The following is a 19,958-nucleotide window of genomic DNA, read 5'->3' as shown; positions in this document are numbered from 1 at the left end:
TTGGTGGTGATGCTATTTCGTGTGGCTGTGAGTGAACACATTATGTTATTGGTTGTACTGTAGTGCTGTGGGGGTCATAATCTAGTAGTGGAAGGGAGCTGGTAGGATTGGGTAGTGTTGTGGTTGAATGGGGGCTGCAGTTTCAGCTAGTGGGGGAGGGTATGGTGGTGTAGGATGGTAATTAAGTGCTCTTGGGAAAGTGGAGGGCTGGAGGTGCTAGTGTGGTGGTACAATTCTGATAGTACACCAGTATGCAGCTTTCCTGGTAGGGCAGGGCTGGATTTCGTAGTGACATGTTGATAAGTAGGTAGTGACATGGACATGCTGTGGTGTGAGGTAGCGTGGGCATAATGGAAGCAGTGCTGTGGTGCAGTGCTGGGGTTTGTAGTGTTGTAGTTTGGGTTTCATTGTACAGTGGTTTTGGGTGCTAGTGCAGGGCTGAAAATGATATTGATGTACAAAGCAACAGTCCACTGTAGAAGATAGGTTTATAATAAGGTTGTGGGATGAGCAAGGTCAGTCCTAGGACATACTTTGGGAGGAGAGAGTTAGGAAAGATGAAAAAAGGTGCATGGGGACCTGCAGAGTGCGGGAAGGTGGTGAAAGAAGTGAGCGCCTAGAAGATATTTAAGTGATTTAAAGTCTTTGACTTTTCGTTTCTTCCAGGAGGTTCCTTCTCTGGAGAAATCACATAAAAATGGCCACAGGCGGGAGAAGACCCACCATAACTGTTCATGCTAACAGTCTTATCAACGAGAAGTCTCCATATCTCCTGCAACATGCACACAATCCTGTAGACTGGTGAGTAGTACTGCAGTGGAACGAATTGTGAGGCCAGTGTGGAGGTGCCTTACCTTTGGTACCAGTGTGAGCAATGCATTGCACTGTCTATAATGTTAAGGTGGTGTATCCCTTTGGGTCCTCTAGGAAGGGACAGAACAGAACATTGCTAGTAGCCCATCAGTGTTTGGGGAAAAAGAATATGCCTCAATTAAATGATCTTGACTCAGATGTTAAGGTTCTCCATGATGTGATTCTCTCTTGTTTTCACCCTGGAAGGGTCTCCACTCCTACACTGGATACTGGAGCAACACTTGAAATACCTATGTTAAAATATGAAAGAATTGTGTAACTAAAACATTCCCTTATACTGCAACATGTTCAGTCCTTTTAAAAAAGTAATACATTCAAATCAGACACATCTAAGTGCATTTGACTAAAAACACCCCCAAAACAATATAATAAAACTAAAAAGCGGAATCAAATGGTATCTTATGCTAAGAATAATACCGGAGGGAAACAAACAACATGTTTTAAAGATTCCAGAAGCGCCCTGTGTCATCATGCCCTGGCGGTTTATTTTTCAAGCTTACATATCTAAGCTCCATAAACAAAGCAGGCTACTTGTGGCTGAACACTTGTTTTTTACTGTATTTTTTCAGGTGTGTAAAAAAATTGCTTTTTTTTAGTTTTGTCAAGGTATTATCATTTCTTTATTCTCAGTGATTAAGTCGACTTTTTTGGACAGGCATCCTTAATTTATGTCATCTGATTTTTTGAGTCGCTCCATTAAGAAGTATAAAATCAGTTTGGAAATATCATGTAGAAGGCTGATATGTAGAGAAAGTGTGTAAGTCAGGCTAAGCTAGGAGAGGTAGGCAAAGCACCTTTCATCTCCACTTCTGCTGGGAAAAGAACCACTTTTCGCCCCTTGGTTTTGGAGGGACCTTGTTTTGTTGCCAGACCAAGTATTCTGTCCTGATCTCTCTTGATGTTGAGGTTTTTTAGGGTTTTGCTGTTAGTGCTCTTGACATCAAGGCTTCCAACCCCAACATCAAGCGAGAAATCTTAGAGATGAATACTCTTTGCTGTCCCCACATTCAAGCTGAATCTGTGACTGATGAACTCCCACTCAGTGCCACTGGTGCTGCAGCCACTGACATGCCAGCAACTTGCAAAGCATGAAGAATGATCCACAACTCTGGCAAACCTGCTCCTCTGCACCTGAGCCGCTATGATATTCTTTTTTGCCGTTAAATGTGGATCTGGAGCTTTGCTCCAACTCTGTGAGCCTTCTGTTGACTCCTAAACTCTTTACAGTGTGCTGGGGAATGATGTCCCTACTGAAAGCAACAGTGTTCAAGCCATGCATACTACAGGAATCAGATGTCACCGCCAGAAGGTGTATCTTTGAAGCTAGAGATCCAGCTATGACTCTAAGTTATGCGACAGATATGCCCTTGTATATTCAAAGGATATTTAGGACCAGGAAGCAAAACTCTGTTGTGGGACCTAAAAAGGCATTGCCGTAGAAGGATGTTGAGCGTCGTTGCCGAGACTCTAACCTGGTTCCCCACCTTCGAGGTTGACCGCTCTAGCCTCCTTGATACTCCCTTTACTTTTCTTGTAGCAACTAATAAGTATGTTACTGGTTTTATTGTAGATAATGAGCTCCTACATATGTTAGGGGACTTTCACTTTTTATCTTGACAATGACGTCAACAACACTCAAAGATCTTACAACCAATTTTGTTTCATGGACATGGCTCTAACTGTGGTTCGCGTGTTTGATCTTTTATACACCACTTAAAGCACCAAATACTCTATTAATGTGTCCCCGTCATTCAGTAGAACCACTGATTGTGTTTTCTATTTTATTGCCCAGCTCCCAACCCTCTCATAAAAACTCTTAATAAGCATTGGCAAAGCCAATGGACGTCGCCCTATAAGAAGGAAATAAAGGAGGTTTAAGATGTGTTGGGTTTTAAAACACAAATTTGCAACAAGATGCAAAGGATTTCAAGCATTTAGCCTCGCAGCTTCTTCAGAAAATAATTTGCAAGTTACTAGGAACACATAACTTCACAGAGTGCTCATAACGGGAAGTAAAACAAATCGCACACATAAAGCGAGCCACTTCAGAAGTACCTCAACATGCTGCAAGGGCTTGGGAATATGAGGCAGACAAAACTGCAAGCCAGGTTAAGTAGAAAGAATGGGCACTGAAGGACTCGAGAGGCAAGAGCTTATCTCTGCATTTTACATCGAAAGAAAATGTTGTATATGAATGGCTTCACTACAACAATATGCTGATGCAGTTCTGCAACAACAACACATTGAATTAATCTCAACCTTTGCCAATTGCTCAGGGCCACATTCCAGTCCATTGTTAGGACTCAAACTGCACCCTATTGACGAGGCTTAAATAGACCAACACCCGTCCTGGATTGCCTGTGTTTCGATCCAAGTGGGTTCTGAACTTTTTTTGCCCACTGTGCCACCTCACATAGGAAACAACAAATGTGAAAATCAGTCTTGGTCCTACTCCAGTACGAACAGTGCAGCACGAACCAGACTGTTCGTATTGGAGCAGGGCCAAGGCTGATTTGCATATGCACTGCTTCCTGTGTGAGGTACAACTAGAGCACCGTGTCCTGAAAGGTGAAAGTCAGTAGACAGTTATAGATAGCATGTACATAGCATTGCTTGGGTGGACAAGAAGGAGATTACTCATTTTTTGATTTTTTGAGGCAATTATTCATTTTTATGTGGTAACATTCGTTTCAAGGTCGGATATATACAGTTAAGAACAGCACTGCATAGAATGTAATGACAACCACATGGAACTTGGTGCAACAAACGTGAATAAATAGTGCAAGTGGCGACGCAAGTGAAAAGAGAACAGCGTAGTTGGCGCACTGTGCATAAGGTGCAGACTATTTACAGTGAGTGGCTAAACCGGCGCATGTGACATTGTGATATCACAGTGGGCACAATTGATTTGATTAGAATCTAAAGCCACTAAGGAGAAGTGCGCCTATTGGTCAGGCTGTTAGGTCGACGGCGTTTCGATCCGGAGCATTTTGGATCATCATCAGGACTGGTTGTCTGAATTAGGAAGTGCTGGAAGGATCCTTGAAGATTGGAGTCCTTGTAACCAACAGGAAGGGGATGACTTAAGGCAGCCAAGTGGGTCACCGAATAATAGGGCTGCTTGGAGGAACTCGCTGGAGATTTCAGCGCGCGAAACGGCCGTGAGAATCAGCCGTACTCGGTATGTATTTGCTGGGGAACTCAGCGTTCTGGCCGGCCGTGTCAATCAGCCGTGCTTGGTGTGCGCTGAATGGATCAGCGCGTCTATCCGGAACTCGGGGAAGGCAGTTTTGTTTTCTATAATCCTGTGTGAGGTGGCACAGTGGCCAAAAAAGACTTTATTTCGGCCTACTGTAATTAGTAGTGGCTGAAATTGATTCAAGCAATGCACCTATCACTTAATTTATTTCTTATGAATGGATTTATGGTACTTCTTAAAGCAAATAGAGGCTTTTTGCGCTGGAAGAGAAGGCAATAAACTCTATGTCAGGGCAAAGTTATAAAGAAACCTTAGAATCGCAGATGACTGCAGTTAATCTAGCATGATTTAAATCCCATTTAAAAACAAACACTGCTGTGCAAAGGGGTAATGAGTAACTGAAAATGACTTCAGATGCATTGTTAAAGCACGTAGCAGGAAGACTATAGTCGGAAAAGAGAACAAGAGATCACCTCTACTCCCATGGAGTGCTGAAAGAAAATTGACAAAGCCGAAAGGTCTCACCTTTGGGACCTTTTGTTTTCTCGGCTGCTTTTTGGTGATGCTGAAGAGCATAGGTAAAGAGCAAAATGCTTTTTCTGAGGCTGTGCAGCATTTGCAATCAAAAAAGAAAAAACATGTCATGATGTTTTTGGTGCCTGCATTGTTCGGTGGGCATGCACATGCACAATGATATATACAGATGCAAGCATCACCACGCATGCACATGCCTATGTCTACTGTTCCAAGATGGAAGATGCCATTTGGTTAATTTTGAAAAAAGTACATTGCGCTAAAGCGCATTTTATCAACAACAGTCTAAGAAACAAAAAAACTTTAAAAGGTCTGCCAGTGGTAAGCAAGGAACCGAGGAGTGGGTGGTGGAATCAACAGGGAGTGGGCAAACGGATTAAATAGTACATAAGGTAGAGAGTAACATGGAGCCTGGTGGCAGGTATATGGCGGGGTACAATCACACAAAGGTGAGAGCTGGAAAACATTAATTGAGAACTTGAGCAAAAGAAGAAAGTAGTTCCCCCCCCAAATGTGAACACTGGAAGGATACAGATCATCCAAACAAAAACTTGGTGAAGAGGCTATGTTCTAGGGTAGAGACAAATGCAAGAAAAAGAAGAAAAGCCATTGAATAAGAAGCAAGGAAATAAGAGTGGCAATAAAGCCAAGCAATGGAAGTAATGAGCAAGCTGTAATCCCACTGTAAGATTTGGGGATATTCCTGAAGAGGACTTTTATCAGTGACAGCTGAATCTGTCCGGTAGGTGAAACCTGAAAAGTAGGTTCATGAATGAAGTGGAAGGACGTGAGTCATCCAATCAGAATGATGGTAAAGATACATACTCGAGCAGTCCTGTGGCAGAGGACTTGCTCGCTGGTGGCAATTGCCTTCTAATTTTAAAATACCTTCTTGACTTCATCGCTGACTACAAGCAGCCCAGCCCAGCCTCGCCGTCCCGCTGATTACGAGCGCTGGACGCTACTCTTTTTTTTAAAAAACCCTCCCAACCCGCCCTGCTGACTCCGCCCACCCTGGTCATCAGCCTATTTAGGCTCCGCCCCTTTTTTCCGCCACTATACTCGAGCAGTCCTGTGGCAGAGGACTTGCTCGCGGGTGGCAATTGCCTTCTAATTTTAAAATACCTTCTTGACTTCATCGCTGACTACAAGCAGCCCAGCCCAGCCTCGCCGTCCCGCTGATTACGAGCGCTGGACGCTACTCTCTTTTTTTTTTTAAAAACCCATCCCAACCCGCCCTGCTGACTCCGCCCACCCTGGTCATCAGCCTATTTAGGCTCCGCCCCTTTTTTTCGCCACTATACTCGAGCAGTCCTGTGGCAGAGGACTTGCTCGCGGGTGGCAATTGCCTTCTAATTTTAAAATACCTTCTTGACTTCATCGCTGACTACAAGCAGCCCAGCCCAGCCTCGCCTTCCCGCTGATTACGAGCGCTGGACGCTACTCTCTTTTTTTTAAAAACCCCTCCCAACCCGCCCTGCTGACTCCGCCCACCCTGGTCATCAGACTATTTAGGCTCCGCCCCTTTTTTTCGCCACTATACTCGAGCAGTCCTGTGGCAGAGGACTTGCTCGCGAGTGGCAATTGCCTTCTAATTTTAAAATACCTTCTTGACTTCATCGCTGACTACAAGCAGCCCAGCCCAGCCTCGCCGTCCCGCTGATTACGAGCGCTGGACGCTACTCTCTTTTTTTTTAAAAACCCCTCCCAACCCGCCCTGCTGACTCCGCCCACCCTGGTCATCAGCCTATTTAGGCTCCGCTCCTTTTTTTCGCCACTATACTCGAGCAGTCCTGTGGCAGAGGACTTGCTCGCGGGTGGCAATTGCCTTCTAATTTTAAAATACCTTCTTGACTTCATCGCTGACTACAAGCAGCCCAGCCCAGCCTCGCCTTCCCGCTGATTACGAGCGCTGGACGCTACTCTCTTTTTTTTAAAAACCCCTCCCAACCCGCCCTGCTGACTCCGCCCACCCTGGTCATCAGCCTATTTAGGCTCCGCCCCTTTTTTCGCCACTATACTCGAGCAGTCCTGTGGCAGAGGACTTGCTCGCGGGTGGCAATTGCCTTCTAATTTTAAAATACCTTCTTGACTTCATCGCTGACTACAAGCAGCCCAGCCCAGCCTCGCCGTCCCGCTGATTACGAGCGCTGGACGCTACTCTCTTTTTTTTTTTTTAAAAACCCCTCCCAACCCGCCCTGCTGACCCCGCCCACCCTGGTCATCAGCCTATTTAGGCTTCGCCCCTTTTTTCGCCACTATACTCGAGCAGTCCTGTGGCAGAGGACTTGCTCGCGGGTGGCAATTGCCTTCTAATTTTAAAATACCTTCTTGACTTCATCGCTGACTACAAGCAGCCCAGCCCAGCCTCGCCGTCCCGCTGATTACGAGCGCTGGACGCTACTCTCTTTTTTTAAAAAACCCCTCCCAACCCGCCCTGCTGACTCCGCCCACCCTGGTCATCAGCCTATTTAGGCTCCACCCCTTTTTTTCGCCACTATACTCGAGCAGTCCTGTGGCAGAGGACTTGCTCGCGGGTGGCAATTGCCTTCTAATTTTAAAATACCTTCTTGACTTCATCGCTGACTACAAGCAGCCCAGCCCAGCCTCGCCGTCCCACTGATTACGAGCGCTGGACGCTACTCTCTTTTTTTTAAAAACCCCTCCCAACCCGCCCTGCTGACTCCGCCCACCCTGGTCATCAGCCTATTTAGGCTCGGCCCCTTTTTTTCGCCACTATACTCGAGCAGTCCTGTGGCAGAGGACTTGCTCGCGGGTGGCAATTGCCTTCTAATTTTAAAATACCTTCTTGACTTCATCGCTGACTACAAGCAGCCCAGCCTCGCCGTCCCGCTGATTACGAGCGCTGGACGCTACTCTCTTTTTTTTAAAAACCCCTCCCAACCCGCCCTGCTGACTCCGCCCACCCTGGTCATCAGCCTATTTAGGCTCCGCACCTTTTTTTCGCCACTATACTCGAGCAGTCCTGTGGCAGAGGACTTGCTCGCGGGTGGCAATTGCCTTCTAATTTTAAAATACCTTCTTGACTTCATCGCTGACTACAAGCAGCCCAGCCCAGCCTCGCCGTCCCGCTGATTACGAGTGCTGGACGCTACTCTCTTTTTTTTTTTTTAAAACCCTCCCAACCCGCCCTGCTGACTCCGCCCACCCTGGTCATCAGCCTATTTAGGCCCCGCCCCTTTTTTTCGCCACTGTACTCGAGCAGTCCTGTGGCAGAGGACTTGCTCGCGGGTGGCAATTGCCTTCTAATTTTAAAATACCTTCTTGACTTCATCGCTGACTACAAGCAGCCCAGCCCAGCCTCGCCGTCCCGCTGATTACGAGCGCTGGACGCTACTCTCTTTTTTTTAAAAAAAAACCCTCCCAACCCGCCCTGCTGACTCCGCCCACCCTGGTCATCAGCCTATTTAGGCTCTGCCCCTTTTTTTCACCACTATACTCGAGCAGTCCTGTGGCAGAGGACTTGCTCGCGGGTGGCAATTGCCTTCTAATTTTAAAATACCTTCTTGACTTCATCGCTGACTACAAGCAGCCCAGCCCAGCCTCGCCGTCCCGCTGATTACGAGCGCTGGACGCTACTCTCTTTTTTTTAAAAACCCCTCCCAACCCGCCCTGCTGACTCCGCCCACCCTGGTCATCAGCCTATTTAAACGTCTCCCCATGCGTCAGCGCAGCGGACGAGCGCAGCGGGCGCGTCGGTGGCGCGCCGGAGTCGCGCCAGAGTTAAGCCCGTCTGCGCCCGTCCGCGGCCGGCCGGGGCCAGGGGCTACCACCCCTGGTCCTATCATCCACTACTCTTCAGCTGACCTCACTCTTCTACAAGGTCATCGGCCCCTCGACCCCCTCACTACCCAACGGATTACTAACATGGGCTGTTATTCTCCCTGCCGAGCCTGTCCTCAAGGCTTCCCCCTTATTATTGCTTCCCCGTCAGCTTCCTATTCATCGCTCACTCCTGACATCCGCCTCCCTCCACTGTCTATCATTTTATTAAACACAAGGTCCGCCATCAGACATCATCAGGAATTATTCATACTTCTAGACACGGATAAACCAGATCTCTTATTCTTAACTGAGACATGGTTCTGTGAGTCTTCTCTTCCGTCTCTTCTGGCCGCCCTCCCTTCGACCTATTATTCTATCCGGGTTGACCGCCCAGCTGGGAAAACGGGTGGCGGTGTTGCTCTGATCGCCCGCACCGACTTTCAGTTTCAGACTCTTCCCTCACCCCCCTTGGGAGGTATCGACCACCTCGTGGTTCGCTCCTCCTCTTTTTCCCCTCACTTAGCCGTTGTGCTGGTCTATCGTCCACCCCAACCCACCCCGTCTTTGCTCCCCGCCTTTCAAGATTTACTTGGCACTCTGGCTGTCAATTATGCTTCAGTGTTGGTCCTTGGGGATTTTAACTATTGGCCCTCGGACCCTAAGTAATGTGCCCCATCCAAGGAATTTTCTGAAATTCTTCTGTCACTTAACTTTATCTCCCTAGTCCACACTCCTACCCATATTCACGGCCACATCTTAGACCAAGTTTGGTCTCTCAATTGCCCCCTGTCCTCACTCACAGTCTCTCCTTGCACTTGGTCAGATCACTTTTTAATCTCCTTCTCCCTTAATCTTCGTCCGACCAAGATACCTGCCCATGCCAAAAACTCATGGGCTCGCAACTGGGGCAAGGCCAACTTGCCGGACCTAACCTCCTCACTTCTGGCCTCCTCTCCTTCTCTGTCGGGCTTGGCGTCTGCAGCTCAAGCTAAGGCCATTGATTCCTGGCTTAAGAACGGAAGCGACAGCTTGGCTCCCCTTCGGCGCACCTCGATCAGGCGCCCTAAAGACGCCAATCAGTGGTTTAGTAAAGAACTGAAAGAGCAGAAATTAACGGTCCGACAAGCAGAACGTAGATGGAGACTGGACTATTGTCCCACCTCCAAGTCCCGCTACGTCCTTCTCTTAGGGACTTATAAAAAAAAGATTATAGAGACCAAGAAAGCTTACTTCTCAGCCAAAATCCTGGCGGCAGAGAATCAACCCAAGGAGATCTTTTCCATCACCCATGACCTGGCCTTCTCTGACAGGACCTCATTGAAGCCCCTCCCCTCTCAGCATCTCTGCGATTCATTGAATTCATACTTCGTGGAAAAAATCGCGACAATCCAAACCAACATCCCTCCCCCTTCCCCCCTCTTCGTAGACCCCCAGTTAGCCCCGGTTCTAGCTTCTCTCAATTCTTTTCCGCTCCTTACTGAGGAAATCTTCCTCTCCCTTCTCCCTAAAATCAAATCTGGCTTCCCAGCAGATATCTGCCCTGCACATATTTTACGCAGCTCTATTCTGTCTGCACTCTGCCTCCTCTTAGGTTCCTCAACGATTCCTTGGCCCGGGGTGTAGTGACCCCGTCACTGAAAGCTGCCTCTATCGTTCCCATTTAAAAAAAAACAGGAGCCGACCCCTCTGCCTTGGCCAACTATCGCCCCATCTCCCTGTTACCCTTTTTAGGCAAGGTGCTGGAGCGTCACGTCACTTCTGCGCTCAGCTCCTTTGTCGAGGAAAATGGGGTGTTGGCCCCTTGCCAGGCTGGGTTTCGACCTAGGCACTCGACAGAGTCAGTGGTGGTGTCGGTGTCGGACACCCTCAGAGAAGGTATGGACATAGGTCAACCTCAGGCGCTGGTCCTCCTTGATTTGTCCGCCGCTTTTGACACGGTGGACCATTCCATCTTACTCTCCCGTGTCAGGGCGGCGGGCATTGGAGGCTCGCCCCTCATCTGGCTCTCGTCCTTCCTGAGGGACCGGACCCAGGCGGTTCGTCTTGGGGAGTTTTCAGCTACCCCCTGTCAGGTCCAGTGCGGGGTGCCCCAGGGTTCTTCTCTGTCCCCTCTATTATTTAATCTCTACATTTCTCCGCTCATCTTTGCACTTAAGCAGCTGGAGGTCACGGTATACAACTACGCCGATGACCTCCAGCTCATTTTCAATCTGTCCTCTTCACCTGATTCTATCTCTAACTTTCAATCAATTCTATCTTTTATCAGGGACTGGATGAACTTCAACCACCTGAAGCTCAATCCCGACAAGACGGAACTTGTGCTTACGGGTGGTTGCTCCAGTCCCTGGAACTCCCTATTTTGGCCCCCTTCCTTTGGCTCTCCTCCCACCCCAGTCTCCTCTGTTAAAACTTTAGGTATCAAGCTCAACGACAAACTCACCATTCACTCCCAGATAGGCTCGGTGGTTTCTTCCTGTTTTCTCACTCTCCGCACTATTCGTTCTATTTCTCGCTTTTTTTCTTTTCCTGCACTCAAACTGATTATGTCCGCACTGGTCCTGTCCCGCCTGGATTATGGGAACGCCCTGTACAACGGTATCCCCCAGTACTGCATGCGCAAGCTACAACTGGTCCAGAACCAGGCGGCTCGCCTTGCCTTTGGTCTCCCTAAATTTCACCACACCTCTCCCCTATTGAAGACCCTCCACTGGCTCCCTGTCCGGGAACATGCCTTGTTCAAACTAGGCTGTATGGCTTTTCAGGCCAGATCTGGCCTGGCCCCCTTCTTCATATCTTCAGCCATCAAAACATACGTTCCCAGTAGAGACCTCCGTTCCTCGGCCCAACATCTTTTAGTAGCTCCTCGTTACAGGAAAAAAAGACTGGGCGGCTCTAAATTTTCCACCCTTGCCCCTGCGTTTTGGAACTCCTTTCCCCTTCACCTCAGATCCCTCACCCAGTACTCTACCTTTCGCAAATCCCTTAAAACCTTTTTGTTCACCCAGGCCTTTCTGTCTTAAAATCCTCTTTCCCCTTGCCTCAGTTTGACGCCCGAGCTGTTGATTCCGACACTTAGGCTGTTTTGCCATTATAGCGCCAAGAAACCGTTTAGGTGTATGTTGCGCTTTATAAATATTTTAAACTTAAAACTTAAACTTAAACTTAAAGAAGCTATACTACAGGGAAGGGACACACTCAAGAAGAGCAAGACAAGCCATCACATAAGAAGTAAGCAAATGAAACTGACAATACAGCCAGCTAATGATAAGCAATGGCCTAACCCAAAATCTACTATAAATATTATTATTGTGCGCAATAAGTCTTTGACAACAAACATCAAAGGGTGTACGTAGTTAAAACCTAAAAAATGAGGTAGCAACTTGAGGACAATTGCTCATAATTTTTTTTTACACGTAGTTTATTGTTTTTTTTATACATATACATGATCTCCACCATTTGGGTTTTTTAGTGTCCTCGTGGTTACATAAATGAACACCATCATTCTCTATGCATAACACCGTGGTAACCGCAATGCATCTTATTATTATTATCGACAAGAAAGACAACCCAATACTACTAGTAATCCCAACTCGCCCCACCCGGTACAGTGAGACCCCCCCCCCCTCCCTCCCTCCCCCCATGTCGCCGGTGTTTACTATACTACGGAGCCTTATCATCGTGTAGGAACAGGAGTTGCCCTCTATATTTCTCCTAATCATACCTGTCCAAGTTCGGGTGACCCACCACTCCTGCAATCCCTCCTCACTCTTCCCCTGCCTGATAATCCTGCAATGCCTGCATCAGTGTCTCCCATGCCGTGGCTGCCTCCAGTGCTTTTTTATTGTTCTGCCTCCGAGCTTTTCGATATCGAAGCATACTCTCCCCAAGCGCCCACTTTCCAAACTCTGCTCTCCACTTCCCGCTGCTTGGTCCCACCGTCGCCTTCCATAGTTTCGTTATTTCACGTTTTGCTAGTAAAAGCCCCATATCTATAAATGTGCTAGTAATTTTAGTTTTCGGCGTGTGTGGGAACCAATGCAGGACACCAACGGCTACATCAAAGGTCAACTGTCGCTCCGTGATAGCATTCAGCGTCTAACCCACCTCTTTCCAATAATCCCCCATCCTGGGGTAATACCACAGCTTGTGCAGCAGGTCTGCACCCGCCAGCGCACAGCGAGGGCACGCCGCTTCCTGGACTTGAAAATACTTTTGAATCTTCCCTGGCGTCAAATAGGCCCTATGAAGAATATAAAAGTGTACCAGTTGGAATCTTGCGTTCCTAGTTCCCTTCCAAGCTCTTCGCATGATCTGAGACCAAGTCGGGCGGGGATAGGCTTCTCTATATCAACTTCCAAACACTCCCTCATTCCATCCAATTCCACAACCCGTCGTCTGCCCGTTCCCACTAAAAGCGATTTCAACAATCGAAACTTCGAGCACGGAATCCACACCTGAAGAGTCCTGAAAAAATAAAGCAGCTGAGGGAGCGCCACCATTTTCAAAAGCGCCACTCATCCCGTCACCGACAGGGGGAGCATGGCCCAAAAGGCCATGCTACTCTTCAGCGCTCGTAAGCCACGACCCACATTGCCTTCCAGCATATCTACCGCTGTGTGGTATATATGCAGCCCTAGATATTTCATACAATTGGGCTCCCACCTCACCTCTCTATCGACAGTTGGTTGAGGTTCTCCATGCTTCAACGGGAAAAGACATGTTTTTGACCAATTCACTCGCAATCCTGAGATGTCACCGAAGTCCGATAGCAAATTCCCCGCTCTTGTCAACGCCTCACCAGCCTTATCAAGGAACAACAGTAGATCATCAGCATATAAAGATGTGTACTGCCGATCACCTCTACACCACAAACCGCCAGAGTGGTCCCCCAATCTGACCTTCACCGCCAATGGCTCTATCGCCAAGGCAAACAACAGGGGTGACAACGAACATCCTTGTTGTGTGCCCCGATTTACTGGGTACTGCGAGGAGATCAACGAACCAATACGCACCCTAGCCACAGCCGACGCATAGAGCACTTTCATCCAACCGAGCATCAAGGCCAAATCTCGCCATCGTAGCATATAAATAAGACCATTCTAAGCTATCAAAAGCCTTTTCAATATCCACTGACAGCACCATTGGCTGTGGGGCCTCAGGTTGCGCTTCCTCCAGCAAACGTACCAGCCTCCTGATGTTTGTTGACATATTCCTCGTTGGAATAAAACCAGCCTGATCTTCTTGGATCAACGTGGTCCTATGCTGTAACAGTCGGGCTGCCAAGATACCGCTGAGGATTTTATAATCCGTGGTGAGCATCGACAGTGGGCAGTATGAGGCCGGGTTCGTCCCTTCCCGCCCTAGTTTCAAGAGAGGAATCACTAAGGCTTCACACATCGTAGCAGGTAACCTGCCCAACTCCTTTGCTTCCCTATAGACCTCCAGGAGTTTCGGCGCCAATATATCAATAAATGTCGAGTAAAACTCTATCGGCAACCCATCGACTCCTGCCGTTTTATTCCTGGCCATGCGCTTAATCGCCCCTCTGATTTCACTCAATTCTATATCGCGGCCGAGGCAAATCGCCTGTTCCGGATCTAACGCCGGGAGTGGTAGGCCTCCCAGAAAACTACCAATTTCCAGTTCTCCCGCTACAAGCGAACTCTCATACAGCCCTTCATAATAGCGTAGAAAACGCTGTAGAATCCCATTTTGGGTGTACACCAACTCCCCGTCATCATCAATCAACGCCAAAATAGAGGAGCCCCCCTTGGTCGGGTTGGCCATCCAGGCCAGCAGCGTCCCTGCTCTGTCGCCCTCCGCATGCACTCTGGTAGTATAGCCCCGATAATCAAAGTAGCGCAACCTTTCCACTTCCGCAGCACCCTCTTCCTTCGCCGCCTTAACCAACTCCTGTAGCTCAGGGTGAGCAGCCCGCGCCAACTCCACCTTACGTAACTGTTGGAACTGGCCCTTCTTGCAGGGTCATCCTCAAACTTTTTGCTTCTTCCTCCCTTATTTTTCCTGACCCGTGCCTGTTGGCAATAGGACTCTGCACACTTTACCACTGCTGATCAGTGCTAAAGTGCATATGCTCTCTGTGTAAATTGTATTGTAATTGGATATACATGATTGGCGTATTTGTATCACCATGAAGTCCCTAGTAAAGTGCACTGGGTATGCCAGGGCTGGTGATGACAAATGCTACTAGTGGGCCTGCAGCACTGATTGTGCCACCCACATGAGTAGCCCTAAAATGGTGTCTCAGGCCTGCCACCGCAGTGCCTGCATGCAGTCTGTGAACTGCCATGTCCTCCTGGTCAGTGTCTCCACTGACCAGGCCTAACCCTTCCCTTTTTGTGCAAATTGGTCACCCCTATGGAAGGCCCAAGGTACCCCCCCCCTGGGCAGGGTGCAGTGTATGTGAAAGGTAGAGCATGTACTTGTGCAGGTGACATGCCCTGGTAGTGAATTACAGCCATTTTCGTTTTTCACTGCTGCAAGGCTATCTTGCTTCATAGATTAACATGGGGGATGCTGGCTACAGTGGCTACCAGCATTTCTTCTCATAGGAACAAGATAGGACATAAGAGTCTAGTATCCCTGAACTCAGAATTTAATAACACATCTTTTAGGAAAGGTTGTTTATAAATCCTGTGTTTGAGAACAGCACTTTTAGAAAGTTGCTGGTCTCTTGTCTGACCCTTCTGTGTGCCTTGGCCTGTTTGTGTATTGACTGTCTGGTTTGAGAGTGACAGGGGCTGGGGATTCCCCAGGAGGCTGGCTGAGTCAGCCCTAGGCTGAATGACTACATTTGCAACTTGAGCGGTGGGAGGAGTTAGCACCTAGGCCTGAATAGGACAGTGCCCGCCCCCCACAGTGCTGGCTCCACCCCCTGTGGTGCGTCTGATGTCTCTGCCCGCACTGTGAAAGGAGAGAAGGAATCATGTCAACAAAGCGCTCCAGGGCTGTGCCTGCCTTCCACAATGCTGGCTCCACCTCCTGCTGGGCGGCTGACGACCCTGCCCCTCACTCTTAAAGGAAAGTAGAAGCCAGGTAAACAAAGTGCTAAAGCAACACCCAGAACTGGTTCAGACTGGGCTCAGGGCCCACTTGCACAAAGAGAACAAAGACTTTTAGGGGTATAAGTACAGGACCCCTGACAACAGAAAATTAGATCATCCTGGAATCAAGAAGGAACCTCTGCCAAGGAGAAAGCTGAATCTGAAGAAGGAAGACTGTCCTGCTGTTGCTCTGCTGGACTGACCTGTTGCTTTGCTGCCAAGGAGAGGGGAAGGACTTTGCTGTTGTGCTGTGTCCCCTGTCTTGAAGGAATTTCCAAGGGCCTGAGAAGAGCTGGCTCCCTGTTCTGAAGTCCCAGGAACAAAAGGACTTCACCCCCAGCTTCCCTGAACTCTGCTGAGAGAGTTCTGTCCTTCCTAGAGTGCTTGATCCAGTTGTGGGGCCTCTGGAAGTTGTACCTATGCTGGGAAGCTTGAAACTAAGCTTGAGAGACTTTTGCAATTGAAAAGTGTCGCATCGCTCGATTGCGGAGCGATTCCCCGACAGTGCGAGAAGATTCCCGCCGCTACGAAGGCAGAGATCGTCGCAGCGCCGTTGCATCCTTCGTTTGCGGGACGCACCAGACCGGTGCGGGAAAGTCGAACATCGCTGTGAGTATCGTCGCAGAGCCTGTTGTCGCTGGGTGAGATCGCCGCACCGCTTGCTTGCGGACCGCATCACGTCGCTGCGAGCATCGTCGCAGAGCCATCGCATCGAGGAGCTGCGAGAGAGAGGATCACCACTGGATCGCGCATCGTCGCCCCGGAGATCGTTGCAGCCCCTACGAGATCGTCGCATCGTGCCTTTGCGAGAACAAACTTCCTACGGAACCTACACACCGGAATCCATACAAGTGGCCTTCCTCCCCATACAGACCGGATTCGTCGCAACACGCCCGCAGCTGCAGCGGGGCTGTCGCATCGCCTCCCCAGGGTCTCAGGAGCAACGCATCGCTTGTTTTCCACCGCACCAGCTTCTGCTTTTGTTGCAACTAAAAGGTACTGTGAGTAAACTGTGAACTTTTCACGCATCTGTGGATTATTCTATCGCAACGTAAAGAATTTTATCGCAAACCTTAAGAACTCTTTTGAAACCATATTCTTGAACTGTGTATGTTGGATCTTTGTCGTTTTGGTCTTGTGTAGTTTAGATTAAATACCTTTATTTTTCTAAACTGTTGTATAGTCAGTTTGTGGTGTTTTCACTGTGTTTCTGTGAGTGTTGGTACAAATACTTTACACATTGCCTCTGGTTAGGCTAGACTGCTCGTGCCAAGCTACCTAGAGGGTGAGCAGGGGTTATCTCGGAGGGTTTCCTCCTTACCCTGACTAGAATCAAGGGTCCCTATTTGGACAGTGGTACCTACCTCTGCCAACTAGAGACCCCCAGTTCTAACAGTAACTTAGTCTCCGCTCGTTCCAGGTCCTGGAGAAGTACCCTACGCACTCCCGCATGTTTCACTATGCACATTCCTCTGACCACCACCTTAAAAGCGTCCCATTCTATCGCTCTCGGGGAGGCCGAGCCTGTGTTTTCTACAAAATACTGAGTGATCCCCTCCCTCACTGCACCCTGAAAAACCGGGTCCTCCAGCGTCTCAGGGCAGAGTCTCCACGTGGGGATACACGATATCCCAGTGATCCAACGCAACGTAAACAACAGCGGGTTATGATCGGAGAGTGTCCTAGCCAGATACTCAGTCCGCATCACACAGGGAAACACCAGTGGGGAGCACAGCACTGCATCTAGCCGGACATGTAAATCATGCATTCCAGAATGAAAAGAATAATCACGATCATTCGGGTGCTGCACCCGCCAGGGATCCACCAAGTTCCACCTAGTTTGCCAATCTTGCCTTCCTTTAATCAGTCTATGAATAGGGGAGTCAGCCAGTGGCGGCTGCGACCTGTCGAGCGCCACATCTGTTATGGAGTTGAAATCTCCACCAATTATCAGGGTGCTCGCGAGGTAGGACCCCAACGCACCAGACAGATGTTGTAGAAAACTCAATTGATCTACATTGGGTGCATATAGACTGCAAAATGCCACCTCTTTGCCCCTGAGTCGACCCTCTATAGCCACAAACCTGCCTGCAGGGTCAACCGTCTGCCGAGTAAGCTGGAAAGGGACCCCGGCTCGTATCCATATCAAAGTCCCTCTAGCAAACGCTGAGTATGTGGTGTTATATACCTGCCCCCGCCACCTCCTCTGCAGTGCTATACCCTCCTCTTTAGTTAAGTGGGTCTCCTGGAGCATCGCTATGTGTACCCCCCTGCGGACCAAATACGCATGAATCTTGTGGCGTCGTGTCATGGCATGTTAGGCCCCTCACATTCCAGGTAATACAACGTAAATCAGCGGTATCTCCCATTTTCCCTCAGTAATGGTCGCATCGCCAATCGCCTCCCCATTGCCACACCGGACAACAACCCCCTCCAACAACAATCCCCGCAAACCCTTCCCCCTCTCCCCCCCAGAACAGGACCGAGTAACGCGCCTCTAGTCTCCATCCAAACCAATGCACACTTGAACACTCCTAAGCTCAACAGCTGGCGCTGTGGGGCAGTGAGGGGGACCGTGTGCCAACGAGCCGCCGCCCAGTCTTCTGCACAACTCTCGTCTCAATACTAGCCCTAGATAAATGAATAGCTGAAATCATCCCGCCTCCCTCCAAAAGTCTCCGAACAGGCCCCACTACTGTAAAGTTCTGCAGCCTCATCGCCATCATAGTCCGGTGGCCACTTCAGCCCTCATCCGGCATGCCATCCGCTGTCGATGGGGTAACCGTCGGTAGGCGCTCACTGTCTACCTCAGAATGTTCAGTGTCGGTGCGGTCGCCATCTTTCTCCGAACCTGAGTCAGCCGGAGTCCCAGTCCCCTGCGTCCCCAGAAGTTTCAAAGCCACTTCCAATACTCCTCGACGCTCCGCTTCCGTCTGCTTCGGCGAGGGCCTCCTCAGGGCCCCTCTGTCGACTGTGAAGCCTCCTCGATTTCCTCTTAGGCAATTGTGTCTCCCGCTGCTGCAGTGCCTGCTCGCCGCCATCTTTTCAGGCTCTGTACAACTCCAGCCAAGCACAGGCCTCATCCGGAGAGTCATAAAAGTACGTTTTACCGTCCACAATTATCCTCAATCTGGCTGGGAACAATAAGGAGTACTGTAGGCCCTCAGTCCGCAATTCTCTCTTAACGGCCAGGAAGGAGGCCCGCCTGCGCTGTGTTTCATATGTGTAGTCTGGGAATAGGTTGACCTTACTGTTCCCCACATAGTAAGGACCGTCGGTCCGTGCTTTTTGTAGCAGCAAGTCCCTATCCCAGAAGTGCAGCAACCGTGCTACCACCGGTCTCGGGGGTCGGCCCTGTTGGGGCGGTCTGGCCGATGTGCCCGTTCCAGAGTGTAGAAATTAGAGAGGCCCTCGGGAGCCACCACCGTCTTAAGCCAAGTCTCAAGGTACTGCAGCATGTCTGCTCCTTCCGCTTTTTCGGTAGCCCCACCACACGGATGTTGTTTTGACGGTTACGCCCTTCGGCCTCCTCGGTCCGCTTTTCCAGGGCGCCCACTCGGTCCAACACGTTCGCCATTGCGGTCTTAAGGTCTTTATGCTGAGGCTCAATATCTTGGAGCACACCTTCCACCAACTTGACCCTGTCCGCCAACTTTCCATGGTCAGCACGCAAGAGGCCCAGCCCCGTCGCCACCAGCGCTATTTCTTGCTGTAGCGCCGCTCGAGAGTCCGCTATCGCAGCCAGGATTCTGTCCAGTTGGCGCTGTAGATGGGGATCTCCACTCTGCTCGGGGTCGTCGCGCTCTTCTCGACCCGAACCTCCTCCTTCCGTCAGCAATGGAGTTCCGTCCTTCTTCCCCTTTGGCTTGACCATGATTAGGCCCTGTTGTTCCAGGGTACTCGGTGCTCCTCAGCCAGTCCTCAGTAATCACTCTCTGGGTGCGCAGACACCAGCGCCCTTTGAGCCGCCTCCTCCGCTCCACTCTCTCTACCAGATTCGGGCAGCCGGATCACAGCACTCTGTTTCGTTTCTGTGCCATGGTCGCCATCTTGGGCCGCTCTGTCCTCCACACCGGCCAACTTTCAGACGGATGGTACTAGAATTCCGGGACTGGTCTTGTCCTCAAATTGCCACCATTAGAGGCACGATCCCTTCCCCTATCGATCCGTCAGGGTGGGGATACTGGTTCAGCGGTATATCAGGATTTTTAAGGGCTCAGCTACCGAGCTTGCGATTAAGGCGGCCGCTACCATCGGCTCCAAGCCACGCCCCCCTTGAGGACAATTACTCATGATGCTTTTTGGGGCTGCTCTACTTTCTGACTTCTTGTGTCACTACCCATCTTTAGGATATTAAAACTTTCTTAGCTAGCTTCACTTGATCATGGAAAAAATTGATCCTGAAATTATCAAAACCAAATATAGATCTCACTCCCAACATGGTTTACAGATTTTCTTATAAGCTAAATCCAGCTACAAAGAATGATGAAAATGATTGGCAA

The 19,958-nt window shown here is 49.4% G+C and overlaps 1 protein-coding gene across 7 annotated transcripts in view; it reads left to right on the top strand.

Moving 5' to 3' along the window:
- The window catches only part of SPATA20 (spermatogenesis associated 20), a 2,403,479-nt gene that overhangs the window by 488,853 nt on the left and 1,894,668 nt on the right, over window positions 1-19,958 (top strand). For all 7 annotated transcript variants that reach the window (XM_078654432.1, XM_078654437.1, XM_078654433.1 and 4 more), the window contains one exon: window positions 667-801. In XM_078654432.1, coding sequence (XP_078510558.1) covers window positions 667-801 — 135 coding nt within the window. The remainder of the gene's footprint in view (window positions 1-666; window positions 802-19,958) is intronic.

This window comes from Lissotriton helveticus, chromosome 7 (genome assembly GCF_964261635.1).
Source record: "Lissotriton helveticus chromosome 7, aLisHel1.1, whole genome shotgun sequence".
Lineage (NCBI taxonomy): Eukaryota > Metazoa > Chordata > Amphibia > Caudata > Salamandridae > Lissotriton > Lissotriton helveticus.
Note: the sequence above shows the minus strand (reverse complement) of the source record. Positions and strands in the feature narration are given on the sequence as shown.